Source organism: Tachypleus tridentatus, chromosome 4, assembly GCF_004210375.1.
Source record: "Tachypleus tridentatus isolate NWPU-2018 chromosome 4, ASM421037v1, whole genome shotgun sequence".
NCBI classification, from domain to species: domain Eukaryota; kingdom Metazoa; phylum Arthropoda; class Merostomata; order Xiphosura; family Limulidae; genus Tachypleus; species Tachypleus tridentatus.
The window spans coordinates 84,937,622-84,957,312 of record NC_134828.1 but is presented as its reverse complement, the minus strand read 5'-3'; the positions used below and the strand labels follow the sequence as shown (position 1 = coordinate 84,957,312).

Genomic DNA, 19,691 nt, shown 5'->3' with positions numbered 1-19,691 from the left:
CTCTTTTTACCAAACATGCTCGTCCTTTCAGCCGTGGGGTTGTTATTTAGTTATGATCAATTCCACTATTCGGTGGCAAAAGAGTAGCCCAAAAATTGGCTGTGGGTAGTGAAGGCCAGATGTTTTCTCTCTAGTTTTTCACTACTAAATTAGACATGGCTAACGCATATAGACCCTTGTGTAGTTTTGCGTAAAATTCGAAACGAACCAAATCTTCCAAGGAAAGTAGCAACAAGTGAAGAAAATAGCATAGGTTAAATCTTTATGGATTTCAGCTCTGATCAAGTATTTTCTATTTAATAAGAACAATAAATTTAGAAAAGAGAAAGGCAAAATACTGTTTGTTAAATAAAACTGATAGGAGTATCGTCAGGAAAACGAAAGATTCTTCAAACGGAACATTTCTGTAAACGTTAAAGAGCAATGAGATGAGTTGGAGATGCTGGAAGTGACCATATGACCACATTGCAGGAGAGAACAGATGAAAAGCTTATATTCTTTCTAAGAAACTGCTTTAGTTGTAGAAACATAAGTTAAAAATCGTTTATATGAAATATATTTTGATGCAGAAGCGAAATTTATATAAAACAAAAATATTTCGATTGTGATGGAGATATCAAGTACTTATAGGTACGAAGTAAGTTAGAAAAGCCTTGTTCAAAGCTATATTGATATGATATCATAATTAAGATATAGAATTGTTGTGAATTATTACTTTCAACATGCAAACTTCAGAGAAACAATGCCATACAATTCAGTAATTATGTAAGAAATACTAATATGAGTTTATGCACGGCAGATTGGTAAGTTTCACTAAATCGTATAGTGAGACAGTATTCGTCAAGTTATTGGCAATTACAAAACCAAATTATTTAGAACATTAACTTGATTCATAGTCTATATCGTATGTTACGTACGTGTTAAATGGTGTTATTTTTTAATTGTAATAAGTATGGAGAAATGCTAATATTAGTAGAACATCTGAATTTTTTTTAGCAAGTATGCATATACTGGAATGATCTTTTCTGGAGGAGGGGTCTGAGAATGAATATAGAGGCACATCGTTCCCATAGGTAAGAAAAATATCAATTTTTTCTCTCTTGTTTACAAAGTAATTCGTATGAGGAAACATTTTAGCATTGAAACTTCACTGAATGGCTTGGTCTTCACAAAGGCACGTGCACGTGTGTCAAATTGTTATTGTGCTGATTCACCCTATGCTAAATATTAATAATCTTTATAAACCATTGGTAAAGTTGTTTCGAGTTTGCTCTTTATGTTGTTGTTTTTCACACAATAGTGTTGTAAAATCCTAATTCTAACCTAATTAGTGATTCGTCATTAAAGTAATTAAATCATAGGATACATATGTGTGCGCGTTACTGAGAGTAGCAGTACAGTGAATACTTCTTTCGTTACAACCGTATATAATAAAATGAATCACTGGTTTTGATCGATATCATCAAAAAAGACGAAGGGACTTTATTTTTATTAAAGATTGCGGCTCAAGACAAAGTAGGAATTAACAGTTCGGAATAAGTCACCCGAGTTTGTTGAACCATAGATTGAGAAACATATTGTTTTTTGTTCTTAGGATGATCAGAATAAAATATAAGTATTTGTTCGTAACAAGGTTCATGAAACACTCAGAATATTTATCACGAAAAGTACAAGCCTTTCTGTTTTATTTCTCTTGTCCCAAAGTAACCCGAATCTATCTATTGAGAAAATTGTAAATAATTATAAAGTAAAGACGTAAGAATTTTTTATTCTTCACTATAGAAAATATAATGTGAAAATTTGATCCGAATTTGTAATTTTACACTATTGCACATAAATATTTATAAAATATTAAACTTCATAAAACAAGTTCCTTTTAGAAAATGCTAGATAAATGTTGAGCAATGAATATCCATTAAGATAAACGAGACTTTTCTTTTAATTCGCTTGAAACATTTAAAAAAAAGGGCTTATAGATAGTGTTTGATATTATTAACGTTGGGTGTTTACTTTATAGTAAAGCTGGTTCCACTATGTGTAATCTAACCCGGATTTTAGGTCCGTAAACTTACCGCTGTCCCACGGGGAGATAATATTATTAGGATACTAATAATAATACGCACAACAGTCCTTTAATAATTTTAATGTCTTAATCAACGTCACGTTTTAATGTATGTGTTTTCCTGTACCCTGTATGAGTACTTAGGGTGATATATATATATTTAAAACAGGTTTGACTTTTTTTGTTATTTTTTATTAGTTGTGAAGAAAATTCGGAGCACCTTTTACTGTTATTTAAATATGATTATAATATTATTATTTAAGAAATGTAACGGAGTATATATTTTGGATTCAGCATTCATTGAAATATCTGGAACACTGGTCGTTTTTTCATAGAAAAATCTAATTTTCACTGACATTTATATTGTTACAAGTTAAAAATAAAGTTGTTAAAAACTTAATATTCTTCTGGTAAGAGGTTATTGACACAAACGTTTTTATTATTGTGTTGCCCCAGTTTCCCCGAACATGGACGCCTATTTCTCTTTTTAAAACTTAATTTAAAAGAGTGAAATTAGATTCTTAGTGCAGAAGCGTGAGTAACGTAACCGTCAGCTTACAAAGTTGTTTACATTCCGTTCACTTCGGTTGGGTCACATCAATTTTGTCTTCCCTGATACAACACTCGGGAAAGGGAACTGACAGAAAAACCCCAAAATAAAACAGATGGAAACGTACGTGTTATGCTTACAATACGTATGTGAACCCAACAGAAATTGGTTGGATTAATTGAGAAATTGATAGAGGTCGAAAGTTATTAAAAATCTTGCAATCAACATTCACGGGCATATGAACTATTTGATGCGTAAATAATTTGATAAATACTTTTTAAAACTTCAACGAGACTAAGGTAATAAGTTTGAATATTCCAACGAAGATACTCAGTTCACATATCATCATCCATCATGCTATTTATGAATTGGTCGCAACAAACAAATATATCTTTTCACATGGAGTATCTGGATAAGATAATTGAGTATATCTTTCTATTTCCCACAGCTTCTCAGGGTCGGACACGACCGAAGGTTGTGGGTTCGAATTCCCGTCACACCAAACATGCTCGCCCTTTCAACCATGGGGGCGTTATAATGTTACGATCAATTTCACTATTTGTTTGTAAGAGAGTAGCCCAAGAGTTGACGGTGGGTGGTGATGACTAACTGCCTTCCCTCTAGTCTTACACTGATAAATTAGGGACGGCTAGCGCAGATAGTCCTCGTGTAGCTTTGCGCGAAATTCAAAACAAACGAAACTCAGAAGTTCTCATAAGGTCTTTTCATTTCTCTTTACTTTGCTCCTAAACTTAACTTTATAAACTTCCTTTCTATGTATCAGTCTAAAAGTATTTTAAAGGACAGCAACTAATACCTACTAGCTGCTAGGACTCTCAGTTAAAGGTTTCTGAACATTATTAAAGTTACTATTCTTAAACGAGCAATAAAATGAATAATTCGTTCTCCACCCATTCACATTGGACATTATTTCGACCCTAATAAGCTTCCTGTTATACTTCTCCATTACAGTTTATTTGTTTCTCAGTTGGGCATGTTGTTGAACTTGTCTGTTTTCTTTGGCATGATAAAGTAATGATATATCCGATATACTGCAGGACTGTCCTGCATTCACACAACAGTTGTGATGACGGACGTAGAGCAAACTCCTTGTCCATGTTTTATAAATAACAGTGTTTCTGGTTGAAATTCTTGAATAAATGTATAAAAAAAAGATGTGGCTGGTTTGATCTTTGGATTTTTAGATTTGTAAATACGTATTCCAAATGTTGTAAATTTGCGCTAATGTTATTTTGTACTTCATTGATCTTGCTGTAATCCTGCTGAAAATGTGCTACGGCTTTCTCAACTTCAGAACGTATATTTTGTACCTTGTGTTCAATCAAACTAACCAATATAAATAATTCTTATATAAATCTCACGTGTCATTTTTCTACTTTCTCACTTAAGTTCCTCTCATTTATTTTTACATTGTATAAATATATATGTTTTTGTTTTCATGTCTTATTTGGTAAAATAAAAATAAAAATAAAACAAAAAGAGGATAAAAAGCAAACTAAAGGTGTTAAAGCTCACAATGTCTATGTATAGATCACTCCATACTGCCTGCAGACAGTTGTGAGCTGGTCATCGTTCTCTGAATAAAATTAAAAATAAATAAGAAAAAGTCCTGTCCTTGGGAGTGGGGTGTAAGGAAATATTACTTCCTGAAGTTGGTGTTTCAAGCTTCGTTATAGAAGTTAAAGTGAAAATTAATATGACATTATTAGCAGCACAACAAAGATATAATACAAGAAGCACCACTATCTTGCTCTTTATTAGTTTTTCTTATTTCACTCTTTTATTATTTTTCTTTTTATATGTGAGGTTTTGCGAACGGAGAATAAGGCCGATAGACGGTGTATCGACAGTGCTATTAAGTCCTACTTCTGTAGTCAGCTTTAAAAACCAGGCCACACCTTACAAGTGAGGCTATTTTTTGTGCCCTGGTGACTTTGATTTTCCTTTGTAAAATACTTTTTTTTCATACTTGCTTTTTGTTATAAATGCAATGTACACAAAACATACGACCACAGTTATGGCACGGAAAGAAATCTAATTTTTAAATAACTATGCAGAGTACTATAAAATCTCTGAGACCCGAACTCATTGGCGTTCGCATTCTTGTACTCTAGCTAATATTGTATTTTAGTATCTTTGGGTGATGTGTAGCGATTTATATTTAGGTTACGAATTCCTAAGCCATTAATTTAGTAGAACGTTTGATCGGCGAAAAACAATGTTGCTATACTGATTAAATTTAATTGCCATAAAAATGTAGAACTTATCATTTAATTAATTAATAGAACAAGCTAAATCTGTTCCTTAGTTATTGATAAATTCCATTCATTCACTTAGTGACTCCCCATCACACCAAACATATTCGCTCTTTCAGCCATGGGGGCGTTATAATGATACGGTCAATCCCACTTTTCGTTGATAAAAGAGTAGCCCAAGAGTTGGCGGTGGGTGGTGCTGACTAGCAACTTTCCCTCTAGTCTTATACTGCAAAATTATGAACGGATGACGCAGGTAGCCCTCGGGTAGCTTTGAGCGAAATTCAAACCAAACCAAACCACTTAGTGATTACATATTTTTAATCTTGACATTAGAATATTTGATTTTTTAACATTATTTTCAGAAACTTTAACAATGTTTTATGTTTAAAACAGAGAGTTCGAGACATTTTTTTTTAAATTATTAAAAGCAATTTTGTTTTCTTAATCTGGATGAGTTTAAATAAACCTGATTTACACTTGTGAGCCCCTGTTGTCGTTTTATTATTAATTGAAATGCAACCAATTGGGAAGAGAGTTATTTTTATCAACCTTCTCGGTCGACAAATGTCAAATTCTATTCCTGGATAAGAATGGCCCAGTTAGGTATAATTTTACGCTTTAGAACTTTATTTGTCGGTCTCTTCACTGACGTATGTCTCCAGGAATTTTAATATCAAGATTTCGCTCGTCTATGCTTTAGAAAAAGTCCATGAATATTATAGATTAGAAATAAGACCAGGGTGGTAATACAAAGACAGAAACTCTATTGGTACTACTCAAAGAGATTCAACTAAATAGTAAGTGCAACTGATTCTAGTCTTAAAATGTGTCATTATTTTTATGAAAAGTAACCTTGTGACACACACGTTTTTAAACACCGCCAATATTCAAGATTAAGGATAACATATGAGTGTTGGTTAGGTTCAAACTCTTATTTAAGAGTTTTAAACAATTAATTAATGTATGCGTAATTTTCATACCAGTGAATCCATTGGTTGTGAACATAATAAAACAGTTTGATATTTGCAATAATTAAGATTCATTTTCTGTTGAACAATGTAGTGATATTCACTAATACTAGTTATGTTTACTTATATTCATTTTACGATAGATGCTGTTGAAACCAACCATTAACTTGAAATCACTTAAGTTAGATCACAGTGTTTGGTTTTATTAATAGACGATATTATAATTTTTTGTTGAATATTTTCTAGTTGGTAAGACTTTGCAGTACAATTTAATACTGTCTGTCAGTATTATTTCACTTCCTGTACAAGGAACCCCAGAACTAACAATCTAATGGGTATTATTAATACTTATAACTTGTTATAATAATAACAAATATAGATTAGTTATTTTTTACTCGTTTCCTGTAATTTCTAGGTATATATGCACTCACATTACTATATAAAAGATGCTATACAAGCAAATATAATTTCTAAATTATAAAGGCTCGTCATGGCCAGATGGTTAAGGAACTCAGCTTGTAATCCAAGAGTTGCAGGTTCGAATCTTCGTTACACCAAACATGCTCGCCCTTTCAGCCATGGGAGCGTTATACGTGGTGGTCAATCCCGTTATTCGTTGGTAAAAGAGTAGCTCAAGAGTTGGCAGTGGGTGGTCATGACTAGTTGCCTTTCCTCTGGTCTTACACTGCTAAATTAGGGACGGCTAGCGCAGATAGCCCTTGTGTACCTTTGCACGAAGTTCAAAAACCAAATCTAAATAATAAATTACTGCAATATTCGAAAAAGGTCTTAGACTTTTTCTAGTAGTTTACAAATTTGATACCTTATACACATATAAGACACAAGTAAATATATATTACTTACGTCAACGTTTAATGAGAAGTGAAGAAAAAACTAGAGCTAAAACCTTTTCCTGAAGCAATAGCAGTAAGCACATGTTGTATATAGCTCAACAAATATACCTCCGCCAATGGCTCAATAGTAAGTTAATGAACCCATAACGCTATGAATTGGATTTGTATACACTCTGTGGGCAGAACATTGAGTAGCTTTGTGCTTTACAATAAATAAACAAAATACAAATAAATGTAAGTTCACGACTGATATTCCCGTTCTTATCAATCTCTTTTCAAATAAATTTAAATTTTTTATACGTGTTTATGAACTTTGATGTATATTTCCAGAAACCACACTAATTTCGAAAACCCATAAAAATATTTTGCCAATTGAAAGAGAAGAAACGTTGTATGTAATTTATGAAGCTTTGTCAATAGAAACAACGCAAAAGTTGTTAAAGATATATTTCATCAATTTGTTTTGTTATAGCAAAGTAACATCGGGTTATCTCATGAGTTCGGCAAAGGGAATCGAACCGCTGATTGTAGTATTGTCAGTGGTAAGTTTACGAGCTTAAAAAGTAAAAATTCGGGGTTCTAGTCCACACAGTAGTGTGTCTTTGCACTGAAATAACCACAAAGATAAATATTACATCTTATAACATGTTTTTCTATCGTTTAAGTTTAGCAGTATATTATATATTAGGAAGGAATATAAAATGGCATTTAACTCTGTTACTGGTCAGCTGAACTTTCTGGTTGACAGCAATGCCAATAGTTAACAAAGCCTAAATTCTTGCATTTAGTCAGGTAGAGACTACAGATAAATTCTATCCAAATTTGAAATCATTAATTTACGCATTTTCTTATCTGTTCATGAAATTCTGTTTGGGTTTACTGAACTCGTTTTTTTTTTTTTTTTTTAGATCTACCCAGATGTTTAATTCCAGTGAAGTATTGGTTGTGAGGGAACATGATCAGTTGAGTCAGACTTTCGACCAGAAACTTACTAAACACAAGCCAATTCAAACTAAGAGCTTTTTCTATCTACTTGCAAATGTTAAAAAAATTAGAAATAGGTTTATATTTTGGCTTTGGAGGTTTCCTGGTTTAGGAATACTCTGTGCTTTGAGTTCTGGTTTCTTTTTCGCCAGCGGTGCCGTTCTGGTGAAGCTGTTGACACAAATAAATTCAACAGAGATATTTTTAGTACGTTGTACTGGACAGTTGGTTGTTTGCATTCCCATTGCAATCTATACAAAAAATTCTGTGTTTGGAGTGAAGGGCGAGCAGTCTTACTTATTGTTGCGAGCAGTATTATCAGCAATATCTGGAAACTGCATATACTTATCTTACCGTTTTTTACCGTTAGGTGATGCTTCGACAATTGTCCTCAGCGCTCCTATTTTTGCCACAGTTTTTGCTAAAATATTCCTGAAGGAAGCTTGTGATATTATCAACACGATTTTGATTCTACTGACATTAGGAGGTGTTCTACTCATTGCAAAACCGACATTCCTGACTGGAACCACCATTTCAAGCAGTCACATTGTGGGATCGCTTATAGCTTTTACCGCTTGCATTCTCGACAGTTTGTGGTTCGTTGCAAACAGAAAGCTGCAGAAGACCCATTTTTCTGTCATTATCATAGTTTACTCAACAGTCGTCATTATCTTGGATACAGTAATCCTTTCTTATCTGGACGGGTTCAGTCTTCCTGTTTGTGGAAATGATGGCATCTACTTAGTTGGTGTGGCTTGTTGTGGCATCGGAGGACAACTTTTATTAACAACTGCACTTAAACTGGAAAACGTAGGCCCAGTTTCAATAGCTAGGACAATTGATATAGTTTTGGCATTTATTTTTCAGGTTACAATAACTGGTGAAAAAGTTACATGGTCAAGTGTTCTCGGAGCTATTTTAGTGAGTGCATGCGCTGTTTTAACAGCCGTAAGAAGATATAAGGCTCATAAAATGTAACAACGTTTCACCGAATAAAATCAATACTATTTTCTGTTGATGTCGAAATAAAATCTGTATCGCTTGAAAAATTAAACAAAAAACGCGAAAGATTTTGGTTGCAAAACACTTATTTTTATGCTTTACTTGAAACAAAAAATAACTTTAACATATTTATTGTATATAATAATTTATTTTACGAATTTGAAGAAATACTTATGAAATAATTGACCAGTGATATGATATCATCGAAAAACCATCAAAACTTTGGCTGGGATAACGAAAGTGTTTGCTGCTATATAATTTCGAAATGAAATATTTGTTATTGTTTTTTTATGTTAATTCCTCACGAAGTTTTAGTATTGTGAGTTTGTTTAAATATATTTTATATTTTAAACTTTAATTTTTACTGGCGAGTCAGTAAAACGTTTGTCAGTATTATTTACCTTGATTTGTAAAAACTATATTTTTAAATTTGAAAGTTTAACATTATAAACAAATTATATCTGTAAGCCGTTTTAATGTTTACTGTTTTATCTTCAATATCATTAATACATTATATTTTTACTAACATGAAAAACATCAGGTTCATATTATACAGGCCCTACGCGGCCAGATGGTTAGGGTGCTTGACTCGTAATCTGAGAGTCAGAGGTTCGAATTTCCGTCACACTAAATACGCTCATCCTTTCAGCCATAAATGCTTTATAATGTTACGGTCAATCCCACTATTTGTTGGTGAAAGAGTAGCCCAAGGGTTGGTGGTGAATAGTGATGAGCCTTACACTGCTAAATTAGGGATGGCGAGCTCAGATAGCAGTCGTGTAACTTTACGCAAAATTCAGAATAAACCAAACCATTACTTCAACTTCAGTGTGTTCATTATTAACTTGTCGCTCTCCAACACTTCAATTTCAGTTTGTTCATTATTATTAACTTATAACTCTCCAACAATCAAACTTTATTATTACATTTTAATTCTCCTCCATTTTAACTTCAGTGTATTCATTATTACCTTATAACTCTCCAACACTCCAACTTCAGTTTGTTCATTATTACCTTATAACTCTCCAACGCTTCAACTTCAGCTTGTTCATTATTACCTTATAACCCTCCAACGCTTCAATTTCAATTTGTTCATTATTATTAACTTATAACTCTCCAACACTTAAATTTTATTATTACATTTTAATTCTCCTCCATTTCAAGTTCAGTTTATTCATTATTACCTTATTACTCTCCAGCACTCCAACTTCAGTTTGTTCATTATTACTTTATAATTCTTCAACATTTCAAGTTCAGTTTCTTCATTATTACCTTATGACTCTCCAAAGCTTCAACTACAGTTTGTTCATTATTATTAACATTTAACTCTCCAACAATCAAACTTTATTATTACATTTTAATTCTCCTCCAGTTCAAGTTCGGTTTATTCATTATTACCTTATAACTCTCCAACGCTTCAACTTCAGTTTGTTCATTATTACCTTATAACCCTCCAACGCTAATTTCAGTTTGTTCATTATTATTAACTTATAACTTTCCAACAATCAAAATTTATTATTACATTTTAATTCTCCTCCATTTCAAGTTCGGTTTATTCATTATTACCTTATAACTCTCCAACACTTTGTTCACCTCCAACTTCAGTTTGTTCATTATTACCTTATAACCCTCCAACATTTCTACTTCAGTTTGTTCATTATTAACTTGTAACTCTCCAACACTTCAACTTCATTTTGTTCATTATTACTTTATAATTATCCAACATTTCAACTTCAGTTTGTTCATTATTACCTTATGACTCTTGAACGCTTCAACTTCAGTTTGTTCTTTATTAGTAACTTATAACTCTACAACAGTTAAACTTTATTATTACATTTTAATTCTCCACCATTTGAAGTTCAGTTTATTCATTATTACCTTATAACTCTCCAACGCTTCAACTTCAGTTTGTTCATTAACTTATGAATAACCCGCCACCCTTTCAACTACAAAATGTTAGTTACTAATCTCCTGTTCACAGTTGCTTGATCTTGATAGGTTAATTTTTTTCACTTCCGGAAAGATTAAGAACATTGTTTGAAGTTATATTGTAATAATAATCTTGTGATGTGAAAGCGGTTTATTATACTAATAATATTTATAAAAAAAAGTATAGGTGGAAACCCAATCTTAAGCATTTATTTATATTTACTTAAACGATAAACTTTATTTTCTCAAGTAGATATCCTTTTAAAACTATAATGTTTGTATTAATAACGAAAAAACGTCTTTGCTTGTTTGTATATAAATAATTTTTTCAACTTACTGTCTAATAAAGGTTTGTCATTTGGGAAAACCTTTAATAAGCTCATATGCACATGATAGTTTAAGATAATTTAAATCAAAAATGCATTTTAAGAAAATGAACGTACTTTTGCTTGTTTTAATTAGGATTTTTGCAAGATTTTGACCTTTAAAAGATGTTTCATGAAACCAACATAATGATATACATCTATATGATGAGTTATGTGAAACAGTGCAGAGGTAAATCAAATCTTCTTTTAAATATATTCAGTTCACACGATATAAAATAGCATAAGGCTGAGAATCGGTGATAGAGTACCAGTCTCAAAACTTTATATGTAGTTTATTGACATAAGTAGAAACAAAACTTGAATTAATTGAGGAAACCACACTAGAGATTTTGGAGACATTCCCTATTGGAACAATTTTGTGACTTTTGCTGGAATTGGAGAATTTTTGAGGTAACTAAGGCCGTTTTTACACCTTTTGCATATACTATGTGGATATATGGGTGCAATTTCCAATCTCACTCCTCCTTCCCCGGCTATACTTGTGAATTCATAGAGAAACAAAAACGAACAAACAAAAAAACGAATTAATAGAGAACGTAGTATTTTTCACCGAGAAATTTGAAATATCTCTTTTAAATATTCTGTAATCATTATTTGATAATATAGTTTTTAAAGCTCAATTTTTGTTCGTGCACTATAATGATCAGAAGTTCTTGAACTCTAAGAGTTCATGCATTAAAAACACAGAAGAAATGTATCAAACTGGTCCTGGTTTGTTTGAAAAATTAAATACATACCAGCTGCTTGAAACAAGAAAAAACGCATGTTCAGAAATGCTTTGATGGAGATGCCTGGTCGTTGAACCAAGATAGTATTTAGAATATAAAAAAGCAAATACATTTTTAAACAACCAAGGATTTTTGTAATTTCTGAAAGAAACATCACACACGATTATTTGATTTAATTTCTTTCGAATTTCGATTCAGTCTCCAATACTAAAATATTCCATATAATATTTTGTTTTAAATTTCGCGCAAATCTATATCTGTCTATGTCTGTAATTTTGAAGGGATAAAATAGAGAAAAATACCACCCACCGCCACCTCTTGAGCTACTCTTTAGCAACAAATAGTAGGATTGATCGTCACTTAATAAGGCCCAACGGCTGAAAGGACGCGCATGTTAGAAGACGGGTTTCGAACTCCTTACTCTCACATCGCTCGTCGTGTGCTCTAATTATCAAGCCATACGAGTCTTAGACGAACGAGAAAAAATAAGTTTAAAAACAGATCTGTCGTGCAGTTCAGTACAAGCAGGGCTGAACAATTTGAAATATTAAATACAAACATTCGTTATATGCATAAGGAAATGTAAAGGTAATAAAGATCTTAACAGCAGTTGGAATAGCAAAAACTTAATATTATTGGATACAATTGTCCTTGAATTTTTAATATTATTATCCATATGACTTGGAAGAGCCCCCAGTTGCCAGCAGCATGTCTTCAGGCTTACAACGCTAGAAACTTTGTTTTGATACCTGTAGAAGGCAGAGCACAGACAGCCCTTTATATAGCTTTGTGCTTACCTGAAAAACAAACAAACAAATATTAGGAAGAAAACCATTTTTCTGCAACACGTACTTAATGTAAATAATTCTTGTTTAAAATTCGGTTTAGGTTATTTGGAAGTAAGAACAAAGCTACACAAAGGGCTACTTGTGCTCTACCTACCACAGGTATCGAAACATGGCTTTTAGCGGTGTGAGTCCGCAGACTTGCTGTTGTATCACTGGGGTCGAACTTGTTTTAAAAAGGAAAATTTACTACAGTATGAACAGCTCGTTAGAACAAAAATCAAGATTGCCTGTATAAAACCTTCAAAGTTGTAACAAATATCCAAAAGTAACTAACACGAAAGGTGGATGAAGTATGCTCGACAATAACTTCTAAAATATTAATTGTAAATTAATTTTTAAATTAATTAGTAAATTTGATATTATGAATTTATTTTAAAAGGTGTTTTAGAAACGAAATACCGTGGTCAATTTTATTAAACAATAAAAATGTTTAATCAGTGATGACGAGAAAAACCACTTGTAGAGAATAATATATATGTAAAAACGGCTGGTTTTGGGTTGAGAAAATTTTTATGCAGAGGAGCAAAGAAGGTCGAAACGTTGTTCGTTCCTCTACATAAAATTTTTTTCAACCCAAACCAGCCATTTTTACATATATATTTTTCAATACAAATATGTCTTCAACATAGTTAGTGTAATGACTTTGCTTGAATATACCAGGAAATTCAGTCAACCATTGTTTTTCCTGATACCCGAAGAATAAGTGTTATAGAATATGGACAAGGAAACACCTCATTGACACTTGGTCATAAATAACGTTATTAAAAAATGAAGTGCAAATCCCCCCCTAGAAAAAACGTTTTGAAATACTTCTTTCGGTGTTCTGATCATGATATACTAGACTTGTGGTTAAATCAATAGTTTCATTGAGAGGGATTTTATTAAATAAGGACTCTACATCGAAGCATGTCGTAAAGATTAGTTTGGGGCAAACTAACAATTACAATTTTTATTTTAAAAAGTGGTGAAACTGTTCTAAAAATAAACTTTTAAGAAGCGAACTCCGTTAGAGAAAGAAAGGCTTTTAAGACAGTTTACCTTATGATTGCAAGTATAAATGGTGAAAACAATGGTCCTCATGCATATGTCAACTTTGAGAGTTTTTGGTAACCCGTAACGAAGTCTACAGCAAAAACCGCGTTAAGTCTTTAAATGCACAACCCTAAAGTCAGAGTTTCGATTCCCTTCGGTGGACATAGCAAATGACTCGATGTGGCTTTATTGACAGAAAACCACCCACACTCACAAAGAATACCTGAGTGAAAACCAGTAGACTGAAATTTAGATTTTCTACTAGAGGAAGGATCTTCAAGATTTTTTAAAGTTTAGTTTATTTGTCCATGTAAAGAAATACTAACTAACAGTCGTTAAAACAAAGCTGGAGATCAGGATAGAGAGTTTTTCGTGATATTTTTAAGTTGTTTTGCTAGAAAGCAACATTTTTTTGCACGTTTAATCCTTAGAAAATTAGGTACGGTATTATAAGTTTGACAAGACTTCAGAATAATTAAATTCAATGCGTAAATAATTTTACGCATCTTCGAAAAGCTCATTGGCCACTGTTGCCTCATCATTTTTAAAATGAAATAAATATATAAATATATTTCAGAAATATTTATTTAATAATGGAACGAAGAACAAAACTGGTAATGTTCTCTACAACGAAGAATGTGTAAATTGAACAATATAATGAAATATATATCGATAAGCATAAGTGCCTAAGAGTGATAAAACCTTTCGATCACTGTAATCATAGTTGCGTATTATAATTTATCTCAGACGAGTCTCCAATTTATTATGTTAACGTATTACGATTTAAAATTGCCTGAAACTGAGTTAAATTTCAGTTTTAATTTAGAAGTTAATTAAATGTAGAGATGTATTAAATGTATGGAATTTACCAACAAGATTGATACACACGGTTTTCTTTCTAAACACAAATAAATTTTAATATACAAATAATAACACAACTTATAATAACAGTTGTAACAAATAATTATTAGAAGTAATAATTTATAAGTAAAAGTTTTACAAACCTACAAACAGTATTTAATCTTCTATCCGATCCAGATCTTCCTTGATATCTTATCGAGGGTTCACAATGAGTGATTAATTCTGAGTTGATATAAGCACAATTCACTTAAAAGGAAACTAGCTAGCTCTTCACTGATCATACGTGACTTATTCACAGTTAACCTTACATAATGTCTTCGTAAAATTACTAACGTCTGATATTAATCCGCTGAAATTAAATAGTTTGTAATGCCCGAAATCTATAAACATTTCTGATCAAATATCTGTAGTTTCTCAATTAATATGCGTAAATTACAGTTATAGCTTTCGAGGTTTATAGTATGCCAACTCTAGCAAACCAACAAAAAACACAGTCACTTTGTGTTGCGTTAGTTATCTTTTAAAAGCATGGGAGGATATCTTCTAGAAATTTCGGCTGAGACAACAATACTGGTATATTACATACATATATACATTGTTGATTCTTATGCTCGAGAATCTTCTACAAATGTAGTGAATGTGCAGGAATTTCGCAATACACGTTTAACAATGTATGTTACTATGCATTTCTAAATTTTTTTTTAACTTCAACAAACATCGATATTAAAATAAATATATATTAGTAAATCCGTTTGGTTTGAAAAATACAAGATAAAAAAATACGTAACGACCTATCATCGATAAAGAAAAACAGAAAGAGATTCATATTGAAAATTTTAAAGTTAACTATAGAGCAGTATATATATATATATATTATGGTATGGCTATACAATACAGAAATCCTTAACATCATGATGAAACTTATGCAGTCTCAATCCAGATATATTTAAGCATTATAAGAACAAGATGAAAGATAGAAGTGATAAGACAAAAGAATCAGTTGCCTACAAAAACAATGTTTAAAGAATAAAGCACAACAAAACAAAAATAAAATTAATGAAAATGAAACAATACACAAACATTTGTTACAGGTGGCAAAGTGATCACCTAATAAATAACGCAGCATTATAACAAATGGCATGATATCCATTTATTGTAAAATACGGTGTTCAACTTGAATTAAAGAAACGTGTAATGATAAACAAAGATAATTCTTAAACATGTGATTATACTTTATTTTCAAGTACATGTGAACAGTATTATATAGATAAATATTTAAGTACGGTTTCAGCAGCAAGTTGGGAGACCCTAGGTCTAATGACTTTTTTTTAAGCTAAAATTAATGATAATTATATGGAGGTTTCTGACGGTGTTAACATATATAATATTGGAGCAAATTATTGTCACATAACTTACACGACACACTCACCAAACATTCTTTGAGCATTACAAAATTGTCATTAATAGATATAAGGTCTGTTCTATGATAAATCGCAAATGAAATATCATATTATATTCAGAATAAAATGATATCACTCCAGCTTCAGTTCTGTAATATTCATAAACTACGGAAACACAGCATCCAATTATTCATAACATCAATATTTTAAAATACTAGTTTACTAATGTCGTTTTTTTCTATTCTTTGTTTCTTTGTATTAAAGTACAAAGCTATACAATGGGCTGTCTGTTTTGTGCCCAACTCGAGTATCAAAACTTTGTTTTTAATGTTATAAGTGCTCAGGAATTCCACCGAGTCACTGCGAAGTTTTTTGTTCTTGCATGTCATAGAAACACTTTAAAACGATAAAAAGGCATACGAGTATTCAGATGTCCCACTCGGCGAGGCATAATTATCTTTCCAAGCAGACAGTTTACTTTAGAGAATTCTGTCCATTTTACATGACATTGATTAAATACATTTTATATTTAACTAAACACTTTAAGTTTGTAAAGCAGGTTTTACTAATTTTTTGTGTTAACCTTCTTCATACAACTTCTTTAGGATATATATTAAAATGAACTTACGTGATTATACTTTGAATATTTTATATTTGGCACAATTCATATGGATTTTATTTAATACAAAAAAGCTTAGCTCTCCTTGAAATTTGTAGCTTTGTCTATTGATTGTTCCTTCAATTAGATTTTCAGAAGGGGCCTATTGTTTCACGCTTTTTTATTTAAAATGATTCTATGTTTTGTGCATATATGCCATTCTATTAATTTACTAGTTGCTTTCCAGATAATATTAGACCGCCCAGAATAACTTTAATTGGATGCTTTTCTCATAACTCATGCATACTCTGATGGCATTATTTTGTAGATAATTACCTTGGGTATATATTGCATAAAATTAAAGTATTTGATATATACTATTTTAATATCAGTGTTTCTAAGTTAAATTGCTTCCGGTGACTCATTGGTAAAACAGTAGGTCTAGAAATCGGAATGCTATCACTAGAGTGGACGTATTGCATATTACAACTTTACCCTTAATTAATAAACTAAACAGAGCTGTCACCTGTCTTCTAAGACATAAACTATATCATTAAAAGTTTATCTTTTTTTCATGTTTATTTTATTTTATTTCATTTTAATTTGAACATTTATTTCCCTAGGCTTAATCATTTAAAAACTACTTATTTAGTGAATAATCATCACAATATAGGTAATTTGGTGTGTTTTGGTTGTAAAATTTCGATGTCTTTATTTGGATGTTTACTCTTTGAACAACCCGTATTGTGGCAAGTCTATTATTTATTATTCAATTGAGACACATTTTATAGTAAATTCTAATCATTCTGGCCATACTGTCATTTTATAACGCCCAATCTTACTATTCGTTGGTAAAAGAGTAGCCAAAGAGTTTGCGGTGGGTGGTGATTACTAGTTGCTTTCTCTTTAGTCTTACACTACTAAATTAGGGACAGCTAGCGCAGATAGCCCTCGTATAGCTTTGCGCGAAGTTCCAAAAACAAACAAACTTTCCTAGGTCAACAAAACATCAAAAAGTTCAACCTCAGATCTACATGAACGGAAAGCTTCTCCAAACTGCTGCATCTGCAGAATTTTTAGGGTTAACATATGATTCGAAACTTACATGGATAAAACATGTAAAAATTTGGCGAAGAATAAACTATGCTAGGAGTCTAACTGGTAAAAACTACGGAACAACATCGGAAAACATAATTAAAATATACAAGACATACATTAGACCTGTAATAGACTATGCAGCTCCTGCATGGATCAATGTAAGTGAAAAAAACAAACAAACCAAACTCCAAACATTACAGAATACACTAATTACATCAGCATACAGAGTACCTAAAACCACTTCCTTAAAGTTCATGCCCAAATACTCAAATACACAAACAATACCAGATAGACTTCTACAGAGTACAATAAAATATTTTGATAAAAACTGGCGAAAAAATGAGTTGTTATGCGAACTAGACAGATATTGCACATATGATGAAGAGAGACCTAAATACCTCTCCCCTTTAAATTTGTACATCAGATCATTAAGATAAAATTACTTAAATTAATAATAACAATAGTAATAATTAAATAGAGCTAAAATAAAACAGGCCACCTACGTTCTGGACTTATTTAAAAAATATGAAAGAACAATATAAATGGACATTGCCCTGAAAAGGACCAGACTAAAATTATCATATTATTCCAGCCATTCAGTATTTACTCGTAATATATTAATCTGGCCACTCCAACAAAGTAATGGAAAAAGGAAGAGGTCTAGTGTACCTGACCCTCCTGGGTATACAAATATATATACCCAAACACGAGAAACTTTCCTAGGTTTTTTGAAGTTATTTCTCTTCTAACAATAGTTATTTCGATTTTTATCTCCCCTTTTTAGTTAGTTTGTTTGTTTTTAAATTTTGCACAAAGCTACACAAAGGATATCTGCGCTAGCTGTATCTGATTTATCAGGATAAGACTAGAGGGAAGGTAGCTAGTCATCGCCACCCACCGCCAACTCTTGGGCTATTCTTTTTACCAACGAATAGTGGGATTGACAATCACTTAAAAATGCCCCCACAGCTGAAAGGTTGAGTATGTTTGGTGTGACAGGAATTCGAACCCCTAACCCTTAGATTACGAGTAGAATGCCTTAACCACTTGTTCATGTTGGTCCCTCTTTTCAGAGAAATTAGACGATTGGGGTGTGTCTCGGGTTAGAACCCCATCATTGAACATACTCCTCTCTTTTAACCAAACATACATTATAATATTACTGCCAATGCTATTGTTCGTCAGTAAAAGAGTTGGCTGTGGATGGTGTTGACTAGCTGGTTCTCTCTAGTCTATCCTTTCTAAGTTAATGATGGAAAATGCGTGAAATTCTACAAACAAACAAAAACACAAACAAATATCTCGTATCAAAAAGGCATTTTTTAAAGATGATTACTTAAGATCCTCTAATAACCAAGTCGTTCTCAACTTTGACGTTACATAAATATAACACTTAAATGTGAAGCATCAATGCTACAGAAAGGTCCAGTCAGCTTCAGTTACAGAAGTTACTGGATTATAAGGTAACCATCACATAGTGTGGTTATTTGGAAAATAGTATATGTTCCTTAAAATATTTGGTAGTTGTTAAGCACAAGGCTACAAGGTGGGTTATCTGCGCCTCTACACACTACTTGTATCGACCCAATTTTAAGTTTAATGTTCGTCATCCATGAGAAAGAGGATTTTATTGAAATTTTAGTTTAGTAATGAGCTACCATCACAGAGTTACATCACAGAGTAGGTTCTGTTAAAGTATTTCCTTGTAGACGCAGTTATTAGCAAAAGTGGCACGGCAGTATGTCTGTAGACTCACACCACTTGAAAACCAGTTTCAATATCCTCAGTGCGTAGAGAACTGATAGCCAGTTGTGTAGTTCTGTGCTTAATTTCAAACTACCAAATCATTTTCTGTTGCAATACTCACGGGATTTTCACTAAAGAGAAACAAAAATTTTAAGTTCGTATTTTGATTATTTTTCACTTGAAACTTACTTCCTTTTTGTGATATTTATTGGTTAAATCTGAAACATATTATTTTTATGAAAACTGCAATTGTTTTATTTCTTTTTCAGCTATAAAAATGTCTAGTTATAAAAATATTACTCGTTTATAATTGGTAATTATTAGTGCGGTAGTTTCCGAGATCCAAGTTTTGGATGTATTCATTGC

At 31.9% G+C, this 19,691-nt stretch overlaps 1 protein-coding gene across 1 annotated transcript; it reads left to right on the top strand.

Annotated features, from left to right (window-relative positions):
• Positions 1 to 1,044: 1,044 nt before the first annotated feature.
• Positions 1,045 to 8,675, top strand: LOC143248157 (solute carrier family 35 member G1-like). The gene is made up of 2 exons (XM_076496588.1): positions 1,045 to 1,073; positions 7,622 to 8,675. Exons 1-2 carry the CDS (start codon positions 1,045 to 1,047, stop codon positions 8,673 to 8,675), a joined length of 1,083 nt encoding a protein of 360 aa, XP_076352703.1.
• The last annotated feature ends 11,016 nt before the right edge of the window (positions 8,676 to 19,691 follow it).

Bases quoted from the DNA above. Each gene is read 5' to 3' on its own strand.
- LOC143248157 (XM_076496588.1), top strand. From the start codon at position 1,045: ATGAATATAGAGGCACATCGTTCCCATAG. The intron at 1,074-7,621 runs GTAAGAAAAATA...TTTTTTTTTTAG, and splicing joins GAGGCACATCGTTCCCATAG to ATCTACCCAGATGTTTAATT.